Source organism: Panulirus ornatus, chromosome 59 (assembly GCF_036320965.1).
Source record: "Panulirus ornatus isolate Po-2019 chromosome 59, ASM3632096v1, whole genome shotgun sequence".
Taxonomy (NCBI): domain Eukaryota; kingdom Metazoa; phylum Arthropoda; class Malacostraca; order Decapoda; family Palinuridae; genus Panulirus; species Panulirus ornatus.
The window spans coordinates 2,184,321-2,204,977 of record NC_092282.1 but is presented as its reverse complement, the minus strand read 5'-3'; the positions used below and the strand labels follow the sequence as shown (position 1 = coordinate 2,204,977).

The following is a 20,657-nucleotide window of genomic DNA, read 5'->3' as shown; positions in this document are numbered from 1 at the left end:
ACTTAGCTAAACCTGACATGACACAGTAAACATCATCGTTACACTTAGCTAAACCTGACATGACACAGTAAACATCATCGTTACACTTAGCTAAACCTGACATGACACAGTAAACATCATCGTTACACTTAGCTAAACCTGACATGACACAGTAAACATCATCGTTACACTTAGCTAAACCTGACATGACACAGTAAACATCATCGTTACACTTAGCTAAACCTGACATGACACAGTAAACATCATCGTTACACTTAGCTAAACCTGACATGACACAGTAAACATCATCGTTACACTTAGCTAAACCTGACATGACACAGTAAACATCATCGTTACACTTAGCTAAACCTGACATGACACAGTAAACATCATCGTTACACTTAGCTAAACCTGACATGACACAGTAAACATCATCGTTACACTTAGCTAAACCTGACATGACACAGTAAACATCATCGTTACACTTAGCTAAACCTGACATGACACAGTAAACATCATCGTTACACTTAGCTAAACCTGACATGACACAGTAAACATCATCGTTACACTTAGCTAAACCTGACATGACACAGTAAACATCATCGTTACACTTAGCTAAACCTGACATGACACAGTAAACATCATCGTTACACTTAGCTAAACCTGACATGACACAGTAAACATCATCGTTACACTTAGCTAAACCTGACATGACACAGTAAACATCATCGTTACACTTAGCTAAACCTGACATGACACAGTAAACATCATCGTTACACTTAGCTAAACCTGACATGACACAGTAAACATCATCGTTACACTTAGCTAAACCTGACATGACACAGTAAACATCATCGTTACACTTAGCTAAACCTGACATGACACAGTAAACATCATCGTTACACTTAGCTAAACCTGACATGACACAGTAAACATCATCGTTACACTTAGCTAAACCTGACATGACACAGTAAACATCATCGTTACACTTAGCTAAACCTGACATGACACAGTAAACATCATCGTTACACTTAGCTAAACCTGACATGACACAGTAAACATCATCGTTACACTTAGCTAAACCTGACATGACACAGTAAACATCATCGTTACACTTAGCTAAACCTGACATGACACAGTAAACATCATCGTTACACTTAGCTAAACCTGAATTTCTTCTATCATTCAAATGTCTTCTGGTGTTATTATCTGGTATCTTCATTGCAGTGCGTCCTTGCACTCTTGATTAACTTCGTTTATCAAACTGTTCCTCTCCCTTTTGTCATCCTTCTTCGCTCACTGTCAGAGATACTCGTATGATAATCTACCTAGTTTAGATTTCACAAACCTTCCATAATATTCTTATATACTGACTGTGTCTACGAATTTTTAATTCCCAAGTTGCAATCCCGAAAAAGAAATGCTTAGTTGTATGTAGGTTCGCTTAGTGTACATACGTCTGAGTTCCGCTAAGGACTGTCTGTCCTCACAATCCAGATAATCTCCTACGAACACTGTATGATTGCTGTCTCTAGTGGTGTATCTTACTCATCCACACTTTGTAAGATTTTGTCTGTAATCTTCTGTCGTCGTGTGAATCTGATTACCCCTGGACTGTTTCTTTATAGTTTAGATCCTCCATTAGTGGAATGTTGCATCACTCAGAACATGTGACTCTCCTGAACCAACGTGATCGCGCCTTCCTTTATTCCCGTTAAGATATCTTCTTGGTTTAACAGAATTGTTTGGGTAGTTTGTAAATGATTAGCGTTATCAAGCAAGTTTCTCCCAATGTGAGCCTTCTTTTTCCATGCTTTATTGATGTATTATTTATCATTATTTATGGAAACTAATTTTCTTTGCCATGAGCCTATCCCTCTCTACCCTCTCCCCCCCTTCTTTTCACCCTGAAAGCTATGGCTTTATCTCTCTTATAAGGTTTGTCTCTGCTTCTCCAACACTACGTTCAATGGTTCGGTCTTCCAACTCCTGCTCTTTCTACATTTCCTACTGATGGTATACATTACTGTCACTCTCTCTCCCACTACCTGAATCTCTCTCTCTCTCTCTCTCTCTCTCTCTCTCTCTCTCTCTCTCTCTCTCTCTCTCTCTCTCTCTCTCTCTAATATAGTGATGGGCTATTTTGCACTTTTTCCTCTTATTACGTCCCCATATTCTTTATTTCTCGTATACCCCTCTTATGATGTACATCATGGATTGAGAACTCCACCGAATTCTTCTCATTCAACACGTTTCTTTGCATGTTGATGTACATACCTACCTCCCGGCTGCACATCTTCACATGTTCAGTATTATTACATGACCGTCACCTTGCATTTTAGGTAGTCCTGTAGTTATCTAGATCATTTGAAGAAAAAAGTTATGTAAACAATTATTTTCCTCCACTACGAACGTAATAAAGGTGGAATGGCTATGCTTTACGTCGAGCCGTAGTATTGACAAGATCAGCCTTACCTTCACTTAGAAATGTCATAACAACTCCCACACCAAACAATCGTTCCTGATTGTTATTCATTGCCTGGCTTGATATAAACCACTTCACATTATCTCAAATCCAACAATTATGAAACACAACTCAGTGCCCTCTCTCAGCAAGAAGGAACAAATCTTTCATTATTTATTACATAACGCTCATTTGTATTTATCTCTCATCCTTTTCATTTATTGTATATCAGATAGTACCATACGAAGTTGGTATTGCGTTACTATGCTACAGTGATCTGGTATCTTTTTAAAATATTACCACCAGTGGCCACTGTCATGTTCTTTCTATGAACCACAGACGTGTTTAATGCCTGGAAATAGGTTTACCTTTGTTGTTATTTTGCCATTCAGCGCGGCTAGAGCGTAGCGTAACCTTCACCGCGGCTAAAGCGTAGCGTAGCCCTCACCGTGGCTAAAGCGTAGCGTAGCCCTCCTGGCTAAAGCGTAGCGTAGCCATCACCGTGGCTGGAGCGTAGCGCAGCCCTCACCGTGGCTAGAGCGTAGCGCAGCCCTCACCGTGGCTAAAGCGTAGCGTAGCCCTCACGTGGCTAAAGCGTAGCGTAGCCCTTACGCGGCTAGAGCGTAGCGTAGCCCTCACGCAGGAAATTATAAAGTTAGGAATAATAAAGTCGTGTGGGTCATGTGTTGTCGTGTGTTATGTGTGAGGTTGGGAGGTTGTAGACCTCAGTAACCCGCGAGGATGTCAGGCAGAAAGAAAGACAGCAACTTGGTCGAGGGAGAAGGAACTTGACAGCCACTGTAGTGGTACATCACTGCGCCACCGTCAACCATCTCCACACCCAGGCGAGTAGTACCTCCCTGGTGATGGTTGCCTACAAACCCTGCAGGACTAACGACCCCGCTAGATTAGGGTCTTCCTGCTGCACCGTAGACCCTGCCTGACGCAGCGGCCGGCTGGCACCAGACGCTTCAGGGAATATTTTTTCTGATTGGAATATCCTGTAGCGAATATATGTTAACGATCGTTTCATTCAGTTTTTATTCATTTATTCTTTACTTAGATGATGCCACAGGCTGGACGTTAGATAAAAACGCCACTTTGTCCGCGACGGTTTGGAAGATCTGTGTTGCGTTTATATATACGCTTCGCTGGAGAACCGGACCTGGTAGCATGACCGGAGAACCGGACCTGGTAGCATGACTAGAAAACCGAACCTGGTAGCATGACTAGAAAACCGGACCCGGTAGCATATTGAGTTACACATATTACAAAACAGACAGTTGTGTTACTGGTGAAGGTTACTTTAGATACAGCGTTACAAAATGTTACTTTGAGAGCATACTTATCAACACCGTTTACAATTAAAGGTGCAGCAACACCCACGAAACACACAAGAGGAGTTCCCAGTAATGATGCATTGACAAGTCGGTGTGAACGCGTCCGAGACGCGACCCAGCACGTCAGGGAAGGTGTCAGCCGGGGTGGGAGGGTGCAGGTGAGGCGACACGACCCGCCGCGATCGATGTCTTCCTTCAAGAACGACCGACCGACGACCACTCGTCCTGTGGTCAGTGGGCTGAGACCTTCTGTACACAGACGGGAAGTTCGTCCCGTCAGCTCAGACGAAGGGAGGTATTAGCCGCAGGCAAGACGAGCAAGAGGAACATGTTATTCCAATTCTTCACCCGAGTGATGGCTTTTGTTTGCCTCCAGTTAGGTGTGTCTGGAGCAGGGTTGCCCCAGGCGGCCAGGCTATATTTGGTCCCCCTCACCTTTATTTTGAAGGCTTGCGACCTGAGCAGGGTGTACCCTACCCACGGGAGTCTCCGCTAATGTGGATATAATGTATATGGGTATAAGAATGACGATAACAACTAGCAGTTAGTTGATACTGCTGATGACAGCAAGGGTTACCATGGGGGCCCATGAGCCATAGTCTCAGTAAATCCTCTTAATGACATTAACGACCCAGCAAGGCCGATGGAGTGCCAGACATACTGTCAACACTCACTCTCGTGTAGGCTAAGGGAAGGGAGAGAAGATTCTTACATTCAATATGCAAATCTAGCAACTGCAGGCGTCATGTATCGTGCATCCTACCCCACACGCTAGTAATGACGACGTACGACATCCTAATTCACAAGTGTGACGGAAAAGTTAATGGAAATAGATCCATTACTCGTAAGAACATCCCATGATTGAACACACGTGTGAGTTAACTCTTTCATAGGAAACAATGTAGGGAGTGCATGTAAACTGACGCTCAGTTCGAACACAGGCAGTAACATCGGTGTTGATCTGTTGAAAGTAAAGTCATGAGTGACCCGTAGACGTGTTACTAGCGCGTTACCCCTACACGAGACGAGCCTGACACACGAGAGACATCGCGTTGTGACATTGTGACGTGTGAGACATCGCGTTGTGACATTGTGACGTGTGAGACATCGCGTTGTGACATTGTAACGTGTGAGCCACCGTGTTGTGACATTGTGACGTGTGAGACATCGCGTTGTGACATTGTGACGTGTGAGCCACCGTGTTGTGACATTGTGACGTGTGAGACATCGCGTTGTGACATTGTGACGTGTGAGCCACCTGTTGTGACATTGTGACGTGTGAGCCACCTGTTGTGACATTGTGACGTGTGAGCCACCTGTTGTGACATTGTGACGTGTGAGTTACCAGGATTGTGTGAGATGTTAGCGTTATAACCCCTGCGCTGGGCAGACAGCATTGCCTGCTGTTTCTACAGTCACTTGGTACTGACTGACCCTCGTCTGTGTTCTGCATTATGCCGGATGACCTTTGACTTTTTATTCCTGTGAATGTTAAGAGCATGCCAGATGCCACTGTACTCTGTAACTGTATGTCCAACATGTATTGTACCTTTGACCTCTCATACAGCTGTCAGTGTTAACGAGTTAAGGATCATACAATGTGTCCTGCTCCAAACACACACACACATACACACACACACACACACACACACACACACACACACACACACACACACCTCACTGTATACGTAATTTGTTGTGTATACACTTCGAATGGTAACAAGATGTTCTGTATACGTATGACATATTTTAAACTTGCTATGTATTACACAGATACTGTTATCTATGTCGCTGTCAGCATCGCTTAATAAGCTGTACTACATATCATACATTTATCATATATTGATGTATCCATGACCTCCCTCCCTCTGACGGGGGGGGGGGGGTGTCCTGGACCCTCCTATATCTATGTACTGTACTCACCATACACTCTATACTGGCCTCCACCTACCCCTAGATATGTGCCCATCACCCATCCTCTCACTGATTTGCTCCTTCAATTTATATCTCCACAATGAATATTTGAAAACTGGAACACTTGATGATGTCAGTTAGTCATATAACGTTTATGTTCGTGTCTCCTTCATAACTGGTTTGGACAACTTTCCTATTCTATCAAGGCCGGTGTCTTCAGGGAGGATCTTGTGTTCTGCCATCAGTTGGTTTGTGTCGCGTCGTGTGTGTGTGTGTGTGTGTGTGTGTGTGAGTTTGGGGGGGGGGGATATCGGGTGGACAGTTGGTAGGCACGAAGCAGCGTTTTGGGCCGCGGGATCATGTCTACCGAATGATGATAATGATGATAATGATGATGATGATAATGATGATAATGATGATAATGATAATGATGATGATGATAATGATGATGATAATGATGATAATGATGATAATGATGATGATAATGATGATAATGATGATGATAATGATGATGATGATGATGATGATGAGGCTTCTGGTGATGGTGTGTTTATGATGGTTGTTATGGTGGGACATTTGCTGAGAGGGAGGTTGTATAATGGTCTATCATTGGTTATTGGCATGTCTGGTTGTTGTACTGGGTTGTGCTCGAGGTTGCTCGTCTTCATCTTGTCAGAGATGCGGTGTTGTTCACCCACCGTCCACACATTTCCTGAACTCGTTCACCATATTTCGTGTGACTTGTATCCCTTGTCCATGGTTACAGTACCATCAAGACGGCACATGACGGACGTGGGTTGACGTACAAACAAAGTAAGTGGAATCCATAAGGATCTAAGGAAGATCTATGTTCACGTGACCTCTTTATGCAATTGCATCTTCGTCAATAACCGGGGAAAAAATCTCTTATATTTGTGAGGTTTTGTTTCACTTCCATGTCTTACGCTCGTCAGGTTTGTTTCACTTCCATGTCTTACGTTCGTCAAGTTTGTTTCACTCTCATGTCAGGGTTTCGCTGGCTTCCCTTCCTGTAATTCTTCGGTCACTCTCCTTCCTGTGGTGTTGGCGTCCCTGGTGGTGGGGGGGGGGGGGGGGCACCAGAGCAGCAGCATCCTGCACCTTTTCAGGAAGGTATCCTGCCGCTGCGCAGCTCCTCTTCCTTCCGGGGTTCCCGCCATCGATTTCCTTCTGTTTGTAGATCCGCTGATGGTGGTGGTAGTGGTGGTGGGGGAAGAGGAGAAGTCCTCTCTCTCTCTCTCTCTCTCTCTCTCTCTCTCTCTCTCTCTCTCTCTCTCTCTCTCTCTCTCTCTCTCTCTCTCTCTCTCTCTCTCTCTCTCACATATCAGAGCCTCCTTCCGTCACCACTTGAACCTTTCATAACCTGAGATTTACTTGTTCGTTCTTCAGTTATCAGACTTTGTTTTCCCTAAATTCCTTCTACTTCTTTCTGTCAATTTCTGTGACGGTACATCCCCTACCACCACCACCACCACCAATAATGTCAACCCTCCTCCTGAGGTACAGTGTCCAGTGTCAACACATGTATCATGTGTGTTATGGATCGTGTTCACTTGTTTACATTTGTCTGGTGAGGGAGGTTGAAGACACCAGGAGAAGGTTAGAGAAGAGGAAAGAAACGTGATAAGACACATGATGATGATGGAGAGGAGGGAAGGAAGTACGTGCAAGGAAAAGGAAGGAATGTTTACAAGGGGAACATGGTATGATCTGAGACTCAAGGGAAAACAGAGAGTGTTGCCCCGTCTTGTGTGTGTGTGTGTGTGTGTGTGTGTGTGTGTGTGTACCACTTACCCCTAGTGTCAATGTGAAACTCGAGTACTTTTCACAATAACACTGCTTCAGAACTGTGTGTCGAAATCTGTACAACATGATCTTTAGAGGAAGGTTATTCCCCTTCTGCAATTGATTGCACCCGTCTCTCTCCGCATGACTACTTTCTCTTAAGTGGGCAGGGAACAGAGGCGAGAGTGATGGCATCACCGTCTGATCTGTTCATTGTCAGTGCAGATCTTTACCTATATCCCTCGTGTGTTGCTTTCTGCCACACGGCCATGGAACACTTTCATCATGTCAGACTCACTCCCTCTTCCGTGGCCACCCACCTTCCTCTGTATCGTCGTGACTCCTAATGTAATTATCAGATTATCTGTGATGCGCGATCACACCTGTCCTGTCTCCCTAGGGGAAGTTAACAGCCACACGATTGATAGATCATTCGTCTGGCAACTGCAAGGCTTCAACCACACATCTTACTTACCACCACCACCACCACCACCTCCCGCCACACACATCCCCTCATCTGCAAGTAACCCGAACCAACATTCTTCCAGACACAGCTTCTTCATCAGTTCCTCCTGTGCTGATCGTCACACACAGCCTGGCCATAAGATTCGAGATCCGTGGACACATTGTCTGCCTCGTCCAACACGCCACCTACATCTCTCACACTTAATGAAACAAAACTTCCTACTGTGTCAGCCACTCAGCGCCACGTTCTACAGCGTTCTTACATTTAAGCAATAACAACACATTACCATTGAAGGACTCGCTTCTCGCTTCCCACTCGTCCACCCATCCCTACTCTCTCTCTCTCTCTCTCTCTCTCTCTCTCTCTCTCTCTCTCTCTCTCTCTCTCTCTCTTACGTAACTCACACGACCGACATGTTCGCTGTCACTATGTTAACCTGGCCTCTCCTTTCGTTATGAGCTGACATATAGTGACTTGAACTCCACTTGTGTCATGTTAACTTGGACCGTCATTTTCATTTCACCGCATACAAGCAGGTGAGTGGGAGGGGACAGCACTCCGTCCCAATAACATGGCTTACTGTCAACCGGAAAGACAGGTTCGGTAGGCCTTCTCTCTCTCTCTCTCTCTCTCTCTCTCTCTCTCTCTCTCTCTCTCTCTCTCTCTCTCTCTCTCTCTCTCTCTCTCTCTCTCTCTCTCTCTCTCTCTCTCTCTCTCTCTATCTATCTATCTCTCTCTCTCTCTCTCTCCCAAGACCAAGCGTCGGGTGTAGGCGATTGAATTACCTAACAGTATAGGGCATCATGATTTCGCTCCACATACCTCCAGTGTGTGCTGTCCTTGCGTGCTAGTGTGTGTGTGTGTGTGTGTGTGTGTGTGTGTGTGTGTGTGTCGTTCTTTCTTGTAAGAAATTAATCCTTCGGTTTGTTTAGGTGGAAAGTTACTATTTTCGCGTTTGTGTTTTACCCCGAGGAAATGTTTCATCAGGTTGTGTTGGTGACGTCTGGTTCTGTTGGTGACGTCTGGTTGTGTTGATGACGTCTGGTTGTGTTGATGACGTCTGGTTGTGTTGGTAACGTCTGGTTGTGTTGGTAACGTCTGGTTGTGTTGGAGACGTATGGTTATGTTGGAGACGTCTGGTTGTGTTGATGGCGTCTGGTTGTGTTGATGGCGTCTGGTTGTGTTGATGACGTCTGGTTGTGTTGGAGACGTCTGGTTGTGCTGGAGACGTCTGGTTGTGTTGGAGACGTCTGGTTGTGTTTGTGTTGGTGTCCGTATAATGCCGTAGCTGACCGGCTCAACTTTAGACATGTCGTCCCACAAAGCGTAATACTTTTTATCATTTATCATTTACATCTGTGATCTGGAAACTGGACTCGCCATTAGAATTTCAGAAACTACAGAAGATGCGAGTTAAAGAATGTTCCAAATACAAACTAAGTAACTAAGACTATTTAATGATTCTAGGAGATCTAAAAGATAAACTTTTGCGGCTGCCAAAAGTATGATAAGGGGATATCAGAGTTGACCGAAGCGAAATGATATGCTTCAGGGTTGAAAATTATAATCACGAGTATAATATGATTCGTAAGCCATGATGACACGCAGAGAATTGAAATAGCTGTAGAATGATAATCAGTAATGACCTTGAATTGCACTGCTTAATCGCATGTAGTCAAAGTATAACAATGTTTGCAGGTTTCATGGCTAAAGATTATAGAATGCGAGACACGTTGTACAGTACTCAGTCCAGACCATACTTGGATTACACCCTTCAGTTCTGGTCACCAAACTTGATGACAGAGAAGGATAACGAGAATGAATTGTTCCATCACTCAGATGCAACCTACTCAAAATTGTTCCATCATTGCATGTTTTGTCTATATATATATATATATATATATATATATATATATATATATATATATATATATATATATATATATATATATTTCTTTCATACTATTCGCCATTTCCCGCGATAGCGAGGTAGCGTTAAGAACAGAGGACTGGGCCTCTGAGGGAATACCCTCACCTGGCCACCTTCACTGTTTTTTCTTTTCAGTTGATGAGCCTCGATTAGCGATTTGGAGAAAGCAGTAACGAAAGGAGAAAGTCCAGGACAGCTTGTAGAGAAGTAATAGAAGAGCCGTGTGGAATCCATGTTGGAAAGGATCACAATTTTGCGCGTGATCCTTTGTGTGTATGTGTGTGTGTGTGTGTGTGAAAGTTGTTGCAGAGGAGGAAGTTTAGAGGAATTGTGGATAAAAACAAGGTTATTAGGTTTAGCAGGACGGGTGGACAGGTTAATTAGGGTTTGAGTTTGACTGGTTAAGAGGTGGAAGAAGTGAAGAGTTTTAGATACCCGGGAGTAGACATGATAGCAAATGGAACCATGAAAGCGGAAGCAGGTCATAGGATGAGTGAGGGGGCGAAAGTTCTTGGAGCATTAAAGAATATGTGGAGAGACAGATTGTTATCTGGGAGGGTAAAAATTGTTATGTGCGAAGGTATAGTAGTCCCAGCAATGTTGTATGGGTACGAGGCTTGGGCTATAGATGAGAATGTGTGGAGAAAGGTGCCGTTGGAAATTAGATGTTTGAGGACAATACTGGATGTGGTTTGATCGAGTAAGTAAAAAGAAAGTGTAAGAGAGACTGTGGGTGAGAGAGCTGAAGAGAGTTTCTTGAAATAGTTTGGACATATGGAGAGAATAAGTGAGGATAAATTGACAAAGAGGACCTACGTGTCAGACGAGGAGGGGGCAAGGAAAAGGGGGAGACCAAATTTGAGATGGAAAGATGGAATTAAAAAGATTTTGAGTGATCGGGGCCTGAACATTGAGGAGGGTGAAAGGCTTGCAAGGGATAGAGTGAATTGGAACGATGCGTTATACAGGGGTCGACGTGCTGTCAGTGGATTGAACCTGGCGTGTGAAGCGTTCGGGGGAACCATGGAAAGTTAAAGTTCGGTGGGACTTGGTTGTGTTATATATATATATATATATATATATATATATATATATATATATATATATATATATATATATATATGTGTGTGTGTGTGTGTGTGTGTGTGTGTACTATTCCTCGATCAGACAACTTAGTCATAGCTCATCAGGAGTTGTTACGTGACCCTCGCGGAGCAGTCTCTGGATTCTTCTTTTGCGTTCTTGTATCGTCTTTCTTTTGTATATCAGTTCGTTGTTGTCCTCTTCTCTTCTATTTTCCTGTCCTTCCAAGGTTGGTTGGTTATGTGGGCTTTAGGCGTATTAGTTGACCTGATTTAAATAGGAGACCCAATCTTTCTTCATTACTTTATCGTTCACTGAGTTCCGTGTCAATTCCTGTCCCTTGTCTACACTCCGAAGCATATCACCAATGTTCTCCGTCTTTCTCTGAAAGCTTCTGTTTTATTTCCGGTCCTGAAGTTTTCCTCCCAATTAGTTAATTGTTTCATTTCCGTTGCTGGCTTTGAGGTCAGCTTCCTCCATCCTTGTCTTCGCTTGGCAACTGTTCCTCGGGAAGTTGCTATTACGCTCAATCAGTGGTCTATTCTCTCACCGCGGATCCACTCTGAGTGGCCCATAGAGGCCTGGCAAAGGAGCCAGGCGACTCTTTTATGATCCCCTTGTTGTTCAAATATTTCACGATGATGGGATCAACCTCTCCCGTTATTTTGAGAGTAAGATGTATATGTATACTTGAATCAGTTGTAACACATGTGTGTCTAAGGTTACTTTCACACTCAGCCATGGAACCTTCACTTGATTAGCGTATTGTTCGTCCATCAGCCCAGTACTCTGGCAACGGACATCTGTTGTCCTATTAATTTCCGTTTAACAGTGCAGTTGGTATTTTCTGTCTTTACCTCAGCAACTTTTCTTTCATCAATTATTATTGTTAAAGATTATGATTAAGTGAATATGGTGATAAAGAGAGCTGGCTATGCGGAAAGGAATAGTTGGAGGAAACAGAAGGATGTGCTTCACAATGATTGCGCCAGAATATTTCTAAGAGCCCGAGTGTTATCGAAGACCCTTCTTAAGGCTGCTGCAGCTCAAGGCTGCTCTAATTCCAGTAATAGGAAAACGTACATTTCTTTGACGACACTGCCAGCTCTCAATGATACAGCCTCGCCAAAGTAACTTTTCACTCACGGTGTAACATCGAGCAAACGGAGTCCGGTAACACCTGTAATACACATAGAGAAAAAAAAATCCTTTGTTTTTCGTTTTGAGGGAGAACATGTCTATAGGAGGATGGTTTCCTCCGGTATCTTATAAACTTATTTCTTTTCTTTCAAACTATTCGCCATTTCCCGCGTTAGCGAGGTAGCGTTAAGAACAGAGAACTGAGCCTTTGAGGGAATATCCTCACCTGGCCCCCTTCTCTGTTCCTTCTTTTGGAAAATTAAAAAAAAAAAAACAAGAGGAGAGGATTTCCAGCCCCCCCCCCCCCCGCTCCCTCCCCTTTTAGTCGCCTTCTACGACACGCAGGGAATACGTGGGAAGTATTCTTTCTCCCCTATCCCCAGGGATAAACTTATATATATATATATATATATATATATATATATATATATATATATATATATATATATATATATATATATATATATTTTTTTTTTTTTTTTTATACTTTGTCGCTGTCTCCCGCTTTTGCGAGGTAGCGCAAGGAAACAGACGAAAGAAATGGCCCAACCCCCCCCATACACATGTACATACACACGTCCACACACGCAAATATACATACCTACACAGCTTTCCTTGGTTTACCCCGGACGCTTCACATGCCTTGATTCAATCCACTGACAGCACGTCAACCCCTGTATACCACATCGCTCCAATTCCCTCTATTCCTTGCCCTCCTTTCACCCTCCTGCATGTTCAGGCCCCGATCACACAAAATCCTTTTCACTCCATCTTTCCACCTCCAATTTGGTCTCCCTCTTCTCCTCGTTCCCTCCACCTCCGACACATATATCCTCTTGGTCAATCTTTCCTCACTCATTCTCTCCATGTGCCCAAACCATTTCAAAACACCCTCTTCTGCTCTCTCAACCACGCTCTTTTTATTTCCACACATCTCTCTTACCCTTACGTTACTTACTCGATCAAACCACCTCACACCACACATTGTCCTCAAACATCTCATTTCCAGCACATCCATCCCTGGGGATAGGGGAGAAAGAATACTTCTCACGTATTCCCTGCGTGTCGTAGAAGGCGACTAAAAGGGGAGGGAGCGGGGGGCTGGAAATCCTCTCCTCTCATTATCTTTTTTTTAATTTTCCAAAAGAAGGAACAGAGAAGGGGACCAGGTGAGGATATTCCCTCAAAGGCCCAGTTCTCTGTTCTTAACGCTACCTCGCTAACGCGGGAAATGGCGAATGGTTTGAAAGAAATATATCATACATATTCGCCATTTCCCACGTTTGCAAGGTAGCGTTAAGAACAAAGGACTGAGCCTTAAAGGAAATTTCCTCACTTGGCCCCTTCTCTGTTCCTTCTTTTGGAAAATTAAAAAATGAGAGGGAAGGATTTCCAGCCCCCGCTCCCTCCCCTTTCAGTCGCCTTTTACGACACGCAGAAAATATGAGAAGTATTCTTTCTCCCCTATCCCCAAGGATGATATATATATATATATATATATATATATATATATATATATATATATATATATATATATATATATATATATATATTTGTATGTATGAATTTGCTTTTCGTACACATATATATATATACACTTCTTATATTCACTTCCATGTATTCATTCATAGCTACGGTCTTAAATGATCTGCTATCCCCAGGGAGAAAGGTGATGCTTAAAAACAAGGTTGGAAAAATGACATTGTTAAACAAATATGCAGTTCTATTTACTGACAGTATACGTACATAGTCGTATATTGTATGAGTGTGCGTGCGTTTTATTTTGTTTCTTTTTCCTCTAACATTACAGTCGTCAACATCACAGTTGTCCCTCACCCCCAGATTCCAACCCTTTGTTGCTTTGCCTCACCATTGGTGGTGTTTCCCACGGTGCCTGTGTGAACACCTTAGGCTTGTAGTCGTGCAACTGTAAACCAACACAATAAAATCCCTCCTGACTCATAGGCCTCTGCGTATAGCGTTCAACATTGTTTTATTAACAATTTGCACAGTTATCAGTCGCTTTGCACGTTACGTGTTGTAACCTGTTTTTCTAGATCATAATGACGAAGATTCCTAGTTACCAACAGAATCAGCTTACATTGTTAAGGATGTGCATTATGTGTGTGTGTGTGTGTGTGTGTGTGTGTGTGCAGAAACTACATGGTAATATGTAGATGACTTTAGTTATCAATTAGATAGATCATTCATGACTACTGGCTTACCTTTTCATTACGCTATGAAAAAATTTAATCTGGTACATCTAATTCCAAAACAATGTTGTGAATTATGTATGTGATTGCCTGTGATTATTTATATTATGCCACATCACGTATGTCGTGGATCTTAGAATGCAAAGAGAGGTGGGGATCGGGGACAGAGGAGATTCAGGTGAGGATTTTTCCTTTAAAATCCGTCATCTGTTTTAAGGCTACCGCACCAAGTTCGAAAACAATGAGCAAGTCTGATTTAAATAGTTATTTTATTATTATTATTATTATTATTATTATTATTATTATTATTATTATTAATCATTGGTTTTATCCATTGTCTCTAGGAAGATGAGCCTGCGAGGGTTGCCAAGACAATTACCTGGGGTTCAAGTCCTCCCCAGGATATTTGAGATCACGGCGCTGGTTCATTCGAGTTCACCAGCCATGAAGGATGCTGGACAAGATACTTGGGTCACCTACCATCACCTCAACGAAAGAGCTAACAGACTAGCCAGGTTAGGACCCTTACTGCTCTCTGATATTGATACTTCATGTTTCGTTGAGACTCCAGCAGGACTTTTGTGAGCTCCTATGAATAGAGTTAAATGGATGTGTTTTACCTAGGTTTTAAAGAACTTTGAGGACATCACCATTCCTGAAATGATATATTTAAATGTTTCCATAATTCTTACTCCATATTCTCACTTGAAAAGTAGGTTCTCACTTGGAAGGTAGGTTTTAGATTTCAAATCAGTGTATGAGTGAAAATGTTTCTATAATTCTTGCTTCCTATTCTCACTTGGAAGATGATAGGTTTTAGATTTCAAATCATTGTATGAATGAAAATGTTTCTACAATTCTTACTGCCTATTCTCACTTGGAGTGTAGGTTCTAGATTTCAAATCATTGTATAAGTGAAAATGGAATAATGATATCCCTTCACAATCATTTTCATAATCGTAAGTAATGGGACATAGAATATTATGCTTGTCTTAGAAAACGGGACAATCAATGGATGTTACGCTTGTTTCAAGGAGCGGAACATTTGATGTTATACTTGTTTCAGGGAACGGGAAACTGGAGGTTATGCTTGTATCAGGGAACGGGAGATTGGATATTATGCTTGTTGCACAGAACTGTTGCTGAAAGTAGAAAAGACATGAAATGTAAATTGGTAGTAACGCGTTGTTGCAGCGAGGAAATGTATTCAAAGTATACAGGCGCAGTGAACATTGATTTATAATTCTAAGAGGTGACGTAAATATCAATAATACTACTTTGCAAAATATACAAGAGCAGTTTATAGTATTAAGTGCATTATATATTATTATGAATTAACTTATAATTTCCAAATTGGAAATTGTTAAATGGATTTTTCAACCTAAGGTGTTTGCTTGTTATGTTTGAATTTGATTTTGTATATTCCAGATGTTTACTGAAGCGCCTTCATAGTAATGCATGTCTGAACCCAGATGGTGATCGTGTTGTGGCTGTGTGCATGGCACCAACCACACACCTAGTTACCGCCCTCTTGGCAATACATAAGGTATTTAATGTTTTATATTGTTTGATGGTAACCATGTAGTGGTCTTGTGTATGGCAGCAACAGAATGCTATCTGGTTGCCCACTGGCGCTGTTTGCTTTATAGGAGGTAACACCGCAATGCTTAAGTTTAAACCCAAAGTTAAATCAATGTCTAAGGGAGAGAAAATGGGAGCCATATGTCAAGTCCCAGACAAGAAAAGACACCCTGGAAGGAGTAAGAAAAAACTGAAAACAAATTACACATGGAAAACGTAAAAGCAACTTACACACTGACTCGACATACCAAAAGCAAATCAATAACAACTTCATATATTTTCATTATGGCCCCTTCACCAAAAAATAAAATGTTCCTTGGGCAAATATCTAGTACTTGTACTAAAACTACCTCTTCTACGTGTTGGTAATGTTTAAGTAGAAAATCATGAATAAAGAGAAATTCATATTGCGTGGCATTAGATTTTGCTTTTACATTCAGACATTTACGGTCAGTGATTTATTATTTCGTCCAGAATATCTCAACCCATTGTTCAGGTGTATTTGATAAAGGGATAAAATGAAGGATTTGAATAAGAAAAATATAAAAGGGTTGGAATATATCAAGGTTTTGAAGAGACTGTATTTGCCAGACAACTCACGATTACTGTTGTTACTCATGGTCCAAGTGTCAAAGTCAGATTCCTATGTCATCTTCCAAGGTGACGATCAGGTTTATTCTTCAACAGGCAGGAGCAGCGTACCTCCCCTTAGATGTGACTTTCCCTGAATCTCGAGTGGCTCACATCCTGAATGACTCCAAGCCAGGCCTCCTCCTGGCTAAGGGTCACCCACAGGCTGTCCATGGAGCTCACACCAACCCTCAGGTGGAGAACAATGTCCCTGTCCTGCATCTGGAGGATCTACGGGTAGAGGTAAGGAGTTGAAAGTTCAAAGATGTTAGAAGTAGACCTGAAGGAGCTCCTGGCAAAGGTAAAAAGTGTACTTTTGAAGAATCTACAGTTATGGGTACTGAAGGAACTGCAGGCAGAGGGAGGAGGGGAATTCCTGAAAGATTTATGGGAAGAGGTAGAGGAGGTACTTATAAAGGATCTACAGGAAGATGTAAAATGGGTACCTATGAAGGACCTTGAGGAAGAGTTTAAAGGGACTCATAAAGGATCTACAGGCAGAAGCAGAAAGGGTGCTTCAGAAGGATCCGTAAGTAGAGGTATGTTTTGTTAGGGGTAGGCAATTCTGTAGACTCTGAACTAATAAAGGAAACCCATTAAAACGCAAATGTAAGTGACAAGATAGAGGCCAAGATTAAACCTAATCTGAAAGGAATATGATTATGCTGTATGTATATTATACCTCTGTCAAAGGCACATAAATATATTGTTGAATTTTTTCCTTCTTTCTTTCATACTATTCGCCATTTCCCGCGTCAGCGAGGTAGCGTTAAGAACAGAGGACTGGGCCTCTGAGGAAACATCCTCACCTGGCCCCCTCCTCTGTTCCTTCCTTTGGAAAATTAAAAAAAAAAAAAAAAAAACGAGAGGGGAGGATTTCCAGCCCCCGCTCCCTTCCCTTTTAGTCGCCTTCTACGACACGCAGGGAATACGTGGGAAGTATTCTTTCTCCCCAATCCCCAGGGATTTATATGTATTATAATGTAGAGAGTCCTGGTCTTACCCAGGACCTTTCTTTAGGCTCCTGCTGCTTAAGGTTGTACTACTGCAGTAGCAGGGAAATGTAGACTCGTTAGGAGTGAGGAGTTCTTTGATGAGACTGTACTCCCAATGATACAGCCTCACCAAAGGTTACTTTTCACTCATGGTGTACCCTTGAGCAGCTGTAGGAGAGATGATGTTCTGTGGCAACCCCCAGCCTATACTCAGAAAGAAATTAAGGGTCCCACCTATTCCTGCTTTTGCATTGAGAGCAGCTTCAAGCTTTCCCCTGCCATCATGCTGGACCATAGGCCATGCTCAAACTTCGTACACAATTACACATATTTCCATATCCGGGATATGATTGCCTGATCATTATCTCCCAACAACTAAAGTAAGCCAGTGACATTAGCCCTAACCCTAGACCACTTGTGTACCTCTCCCCACAATGCCAAACATCCTCCACCAAAAAGTGCCACTCTATCAGGTGCTCCAGCTACACCTAGTGGTATCACCACCAGTATACATCACTGTCACTGCAGCAACCTACATTAACAGTAAATCCAGTGCTGGAAGAATTAATTTGAACTCTCATTTGCTTGTAGACTTGAGTGGTATAAGTGGAAGGGTTATGGGAAGAGGGAAAACAAAAGATGTAAGAGGATTCCACAATCCCTCTATATGAGGAGACAAGAAGGTACCACAGAAGTTACTCCTTGTGTGGCTAGTTTTGATACAGAAACCATGGGAAGATGGAAAGAAGCAGTGAAAAGTATGCCTTGAGTCCAGGTCATAAGAGGTAGGACATGCACAAAGCTCTTAAGACCATATATAAGTGCATAACATTTTTTCTTTTGATTAAGAGACTAGACAGAGAAAACTTAAACCACTATTACCTTATATTACCATGAATTTCCAAGGTCATGATAATCTCAGGAGATGAAAAAAATTTGCTGGATATGAAATAGAGTTACTGGGGAAAAGGAAAATTGTCTCTGATATACTGAATAAGTATATGATAGATGCAGTACAGGAGCAAACAGGAAGAAAGAAAAAGAAACTGATTGAAGTTTTTTCTTAAAATATGGGTAATTATTTTAGTGTAAATCAGTCTCTGTAAAGAGATTATTTGGGCATAATCTATGTGCTTCCCCTTATTTCTGAGGAATTGATAATTTGTGTTCTGTGTATATTATGATGATTATTCATGTAGAGGTATAGGTCAGTGCCATAATGATTTTGATGTGTCATTATGAGTTATGGCAGTCTTGAAACAAATTAGTACAGTTTAAATCATTCTTTCTATAATTCTTAGAAAATTTTGAAAATATGAATATTTTGTTCTTTACAGATGGATAATGAGAAAGGTGATGACCTTTCACCAGAGGAAGTGGGACTGACCCTAAGTGGGGCTTCCATAGCCACCATCCTTTACACTTCTGGTTCGACGGGGATCCCCAAGGGTGTCAGAGTGTCCCACAGAGCAGTCCTTAACCGCCTGACTTGGCAGTGGCTCACATTTCCATATCAGAAGGATGAGGTAAGCCCCATCTGGAGAAACTTGAAACTTGGCTTATTGAGGAATTTGTCATGTTTGATGTTGAATATTACTATATCATTGAAATATTATGCTTTGAAAATAATGCTTGATTTTCAGTTTATGGGTTTAAAGGGCAGGTGGTATTAGAATTTTTTCTTCTGGGATGAAAAATGATTTGAAAATTTTTTTACAGCTTCTCTCTTGTTTATAGACCTGATTCTAAATGGTAGAAAGGTTACAGAAAGAGGGTAAGATGGAAGAAAGAATGCCCTTGGGCTGGTGTTCAAAGGGAACCTTGGAGGGCAGGAGCTGGATGCAAGTCACTGGTCCAAGACTTGTTGGCAGGGATGCATGCAGACATTTCATGAGAGTAGTTACCAAAATATTACCAGTAGAATAGGGAGAGGACAGCAGCAGTACAGACAAAAAAAGGCCACATTCGCTTACAATCAGTCTCTAGCTGTCATGTGCATTGCTCCAAAACCACAGCTCCCTCAAGGGGGTGGCCATGGCAATAAATTCTACATAACAGATGGACACCAGTACCATTTCCTAGACTTTAGTGCTTCACCCTTAGCAGATTACTGGCAGAGGCTACTACCTAATGTTCCTACCAACTACTTCTACATAATGCTCTTGCTTAATGATCCTACCTTCTACTACCTCATTTTTCTACTTAATGCTCCTACCTACTAACTCTATCTATTGCTCCTACCATTTCTAAAGAGGAGGGCTAGCACATAGTGCTCATATCAAGAAATCTAGAGTTATGAAGAATGAGTTGTGTGAGTTAAGTGTGGTCAAGTGTTATGTATGACAAGGAGAAATTGTGTTTGTGGACAGAATGCCAGTTGTCCATCTGAGCACATAGATCTCACCACAGGAAAATTTAGAGTTATGAAGAATGAGCTGTGTGAGTGAAAGTGTTGGCAAGAATTAAGAATTATGTGTGACAAGGAGAGATTGTATGTTTATGGAGAGAATGCCAGTAGTCCACATGTGGGTGAGGCAGGAAGAGAATCAGTTACCTGGGTCAGAAGAGTACAGGTTGACAACCACTGAAGTGCTAGCTAAATTTTCCTGTGGTGAGATCTATGTGCTCAGATGGACAACTGGCATTCTGTCCACAAACACAATTTCTCCTTGTCATACATAACACTTGACAACACTTAACTCACACAACTCATTCTTCATAACTCTAGATTTCTTGATATGAGCACTATGTGCTAGCCCTCCTCTTTAGCAAAATGGTAGGAGCAATAGATAGAGTTAGTAGGTAGGAGCATTAAGTAGAATACTTCCCACGTATTCCCTGCATGTCGTAGAAGGCGACTAAAAGGGAAGGGAGCGGGGGGCTGGAAATCCTCCCCTCTCGTTTTTTTTTTTAATTTTCCAAAAGAAGGAACAGAGAAGAGGGCCAGGTGAGGATATTCCTTCAAAGGCCCAGTCCTCTGTTCTTAACGCTAGCTCGCTATCGCGGGAAATGGCGAATAGTATAAAAAAAAAAAAATGAATATATATATATATATATATATATATATATATATATATATATACTTTATACTTGTACTTTGTTGCTGTCTTCCACATTAG

At 42.1% G+C, this 20,657-nt stretch overlaps 1 protein-coding gene across 1 annotated transcript in view; it reads left to right on the top strand.

The window, feature by feature from the left end:
• e (nonribosomal peptide synthetase ebony) overlaps positions 1 to 20,657 on the top strand; it is a 64,562-nt gene that overhangs the window by 7,576 nt on the left and 36,329 nt on the right. Inside the window, exons 3-6 of the mRNA XM_071696487.1 lie at positions 14,677 to 14,847; positions 15,761 to 15,878; positions 16,601 to 16,786; positions 18,876 to 19,064. Coding sequence (XP_071552588.1) covers positions 14,681 to 14,847; positions 15,761 to 15,878; positions 16,601 to 16,786; positions 18,876 to 19,064 — 660 coding nt within the window. The 5' untranslated portion in view covers positions 14,677 to 14,680. The remainder of the gene's footprint in view (positions 1 to 14,676; positions 14,848 to 15,760; positions 15,879 to 16,600; positions 16,787 to 18,875; positions 19,065 to 20,657) is intronic.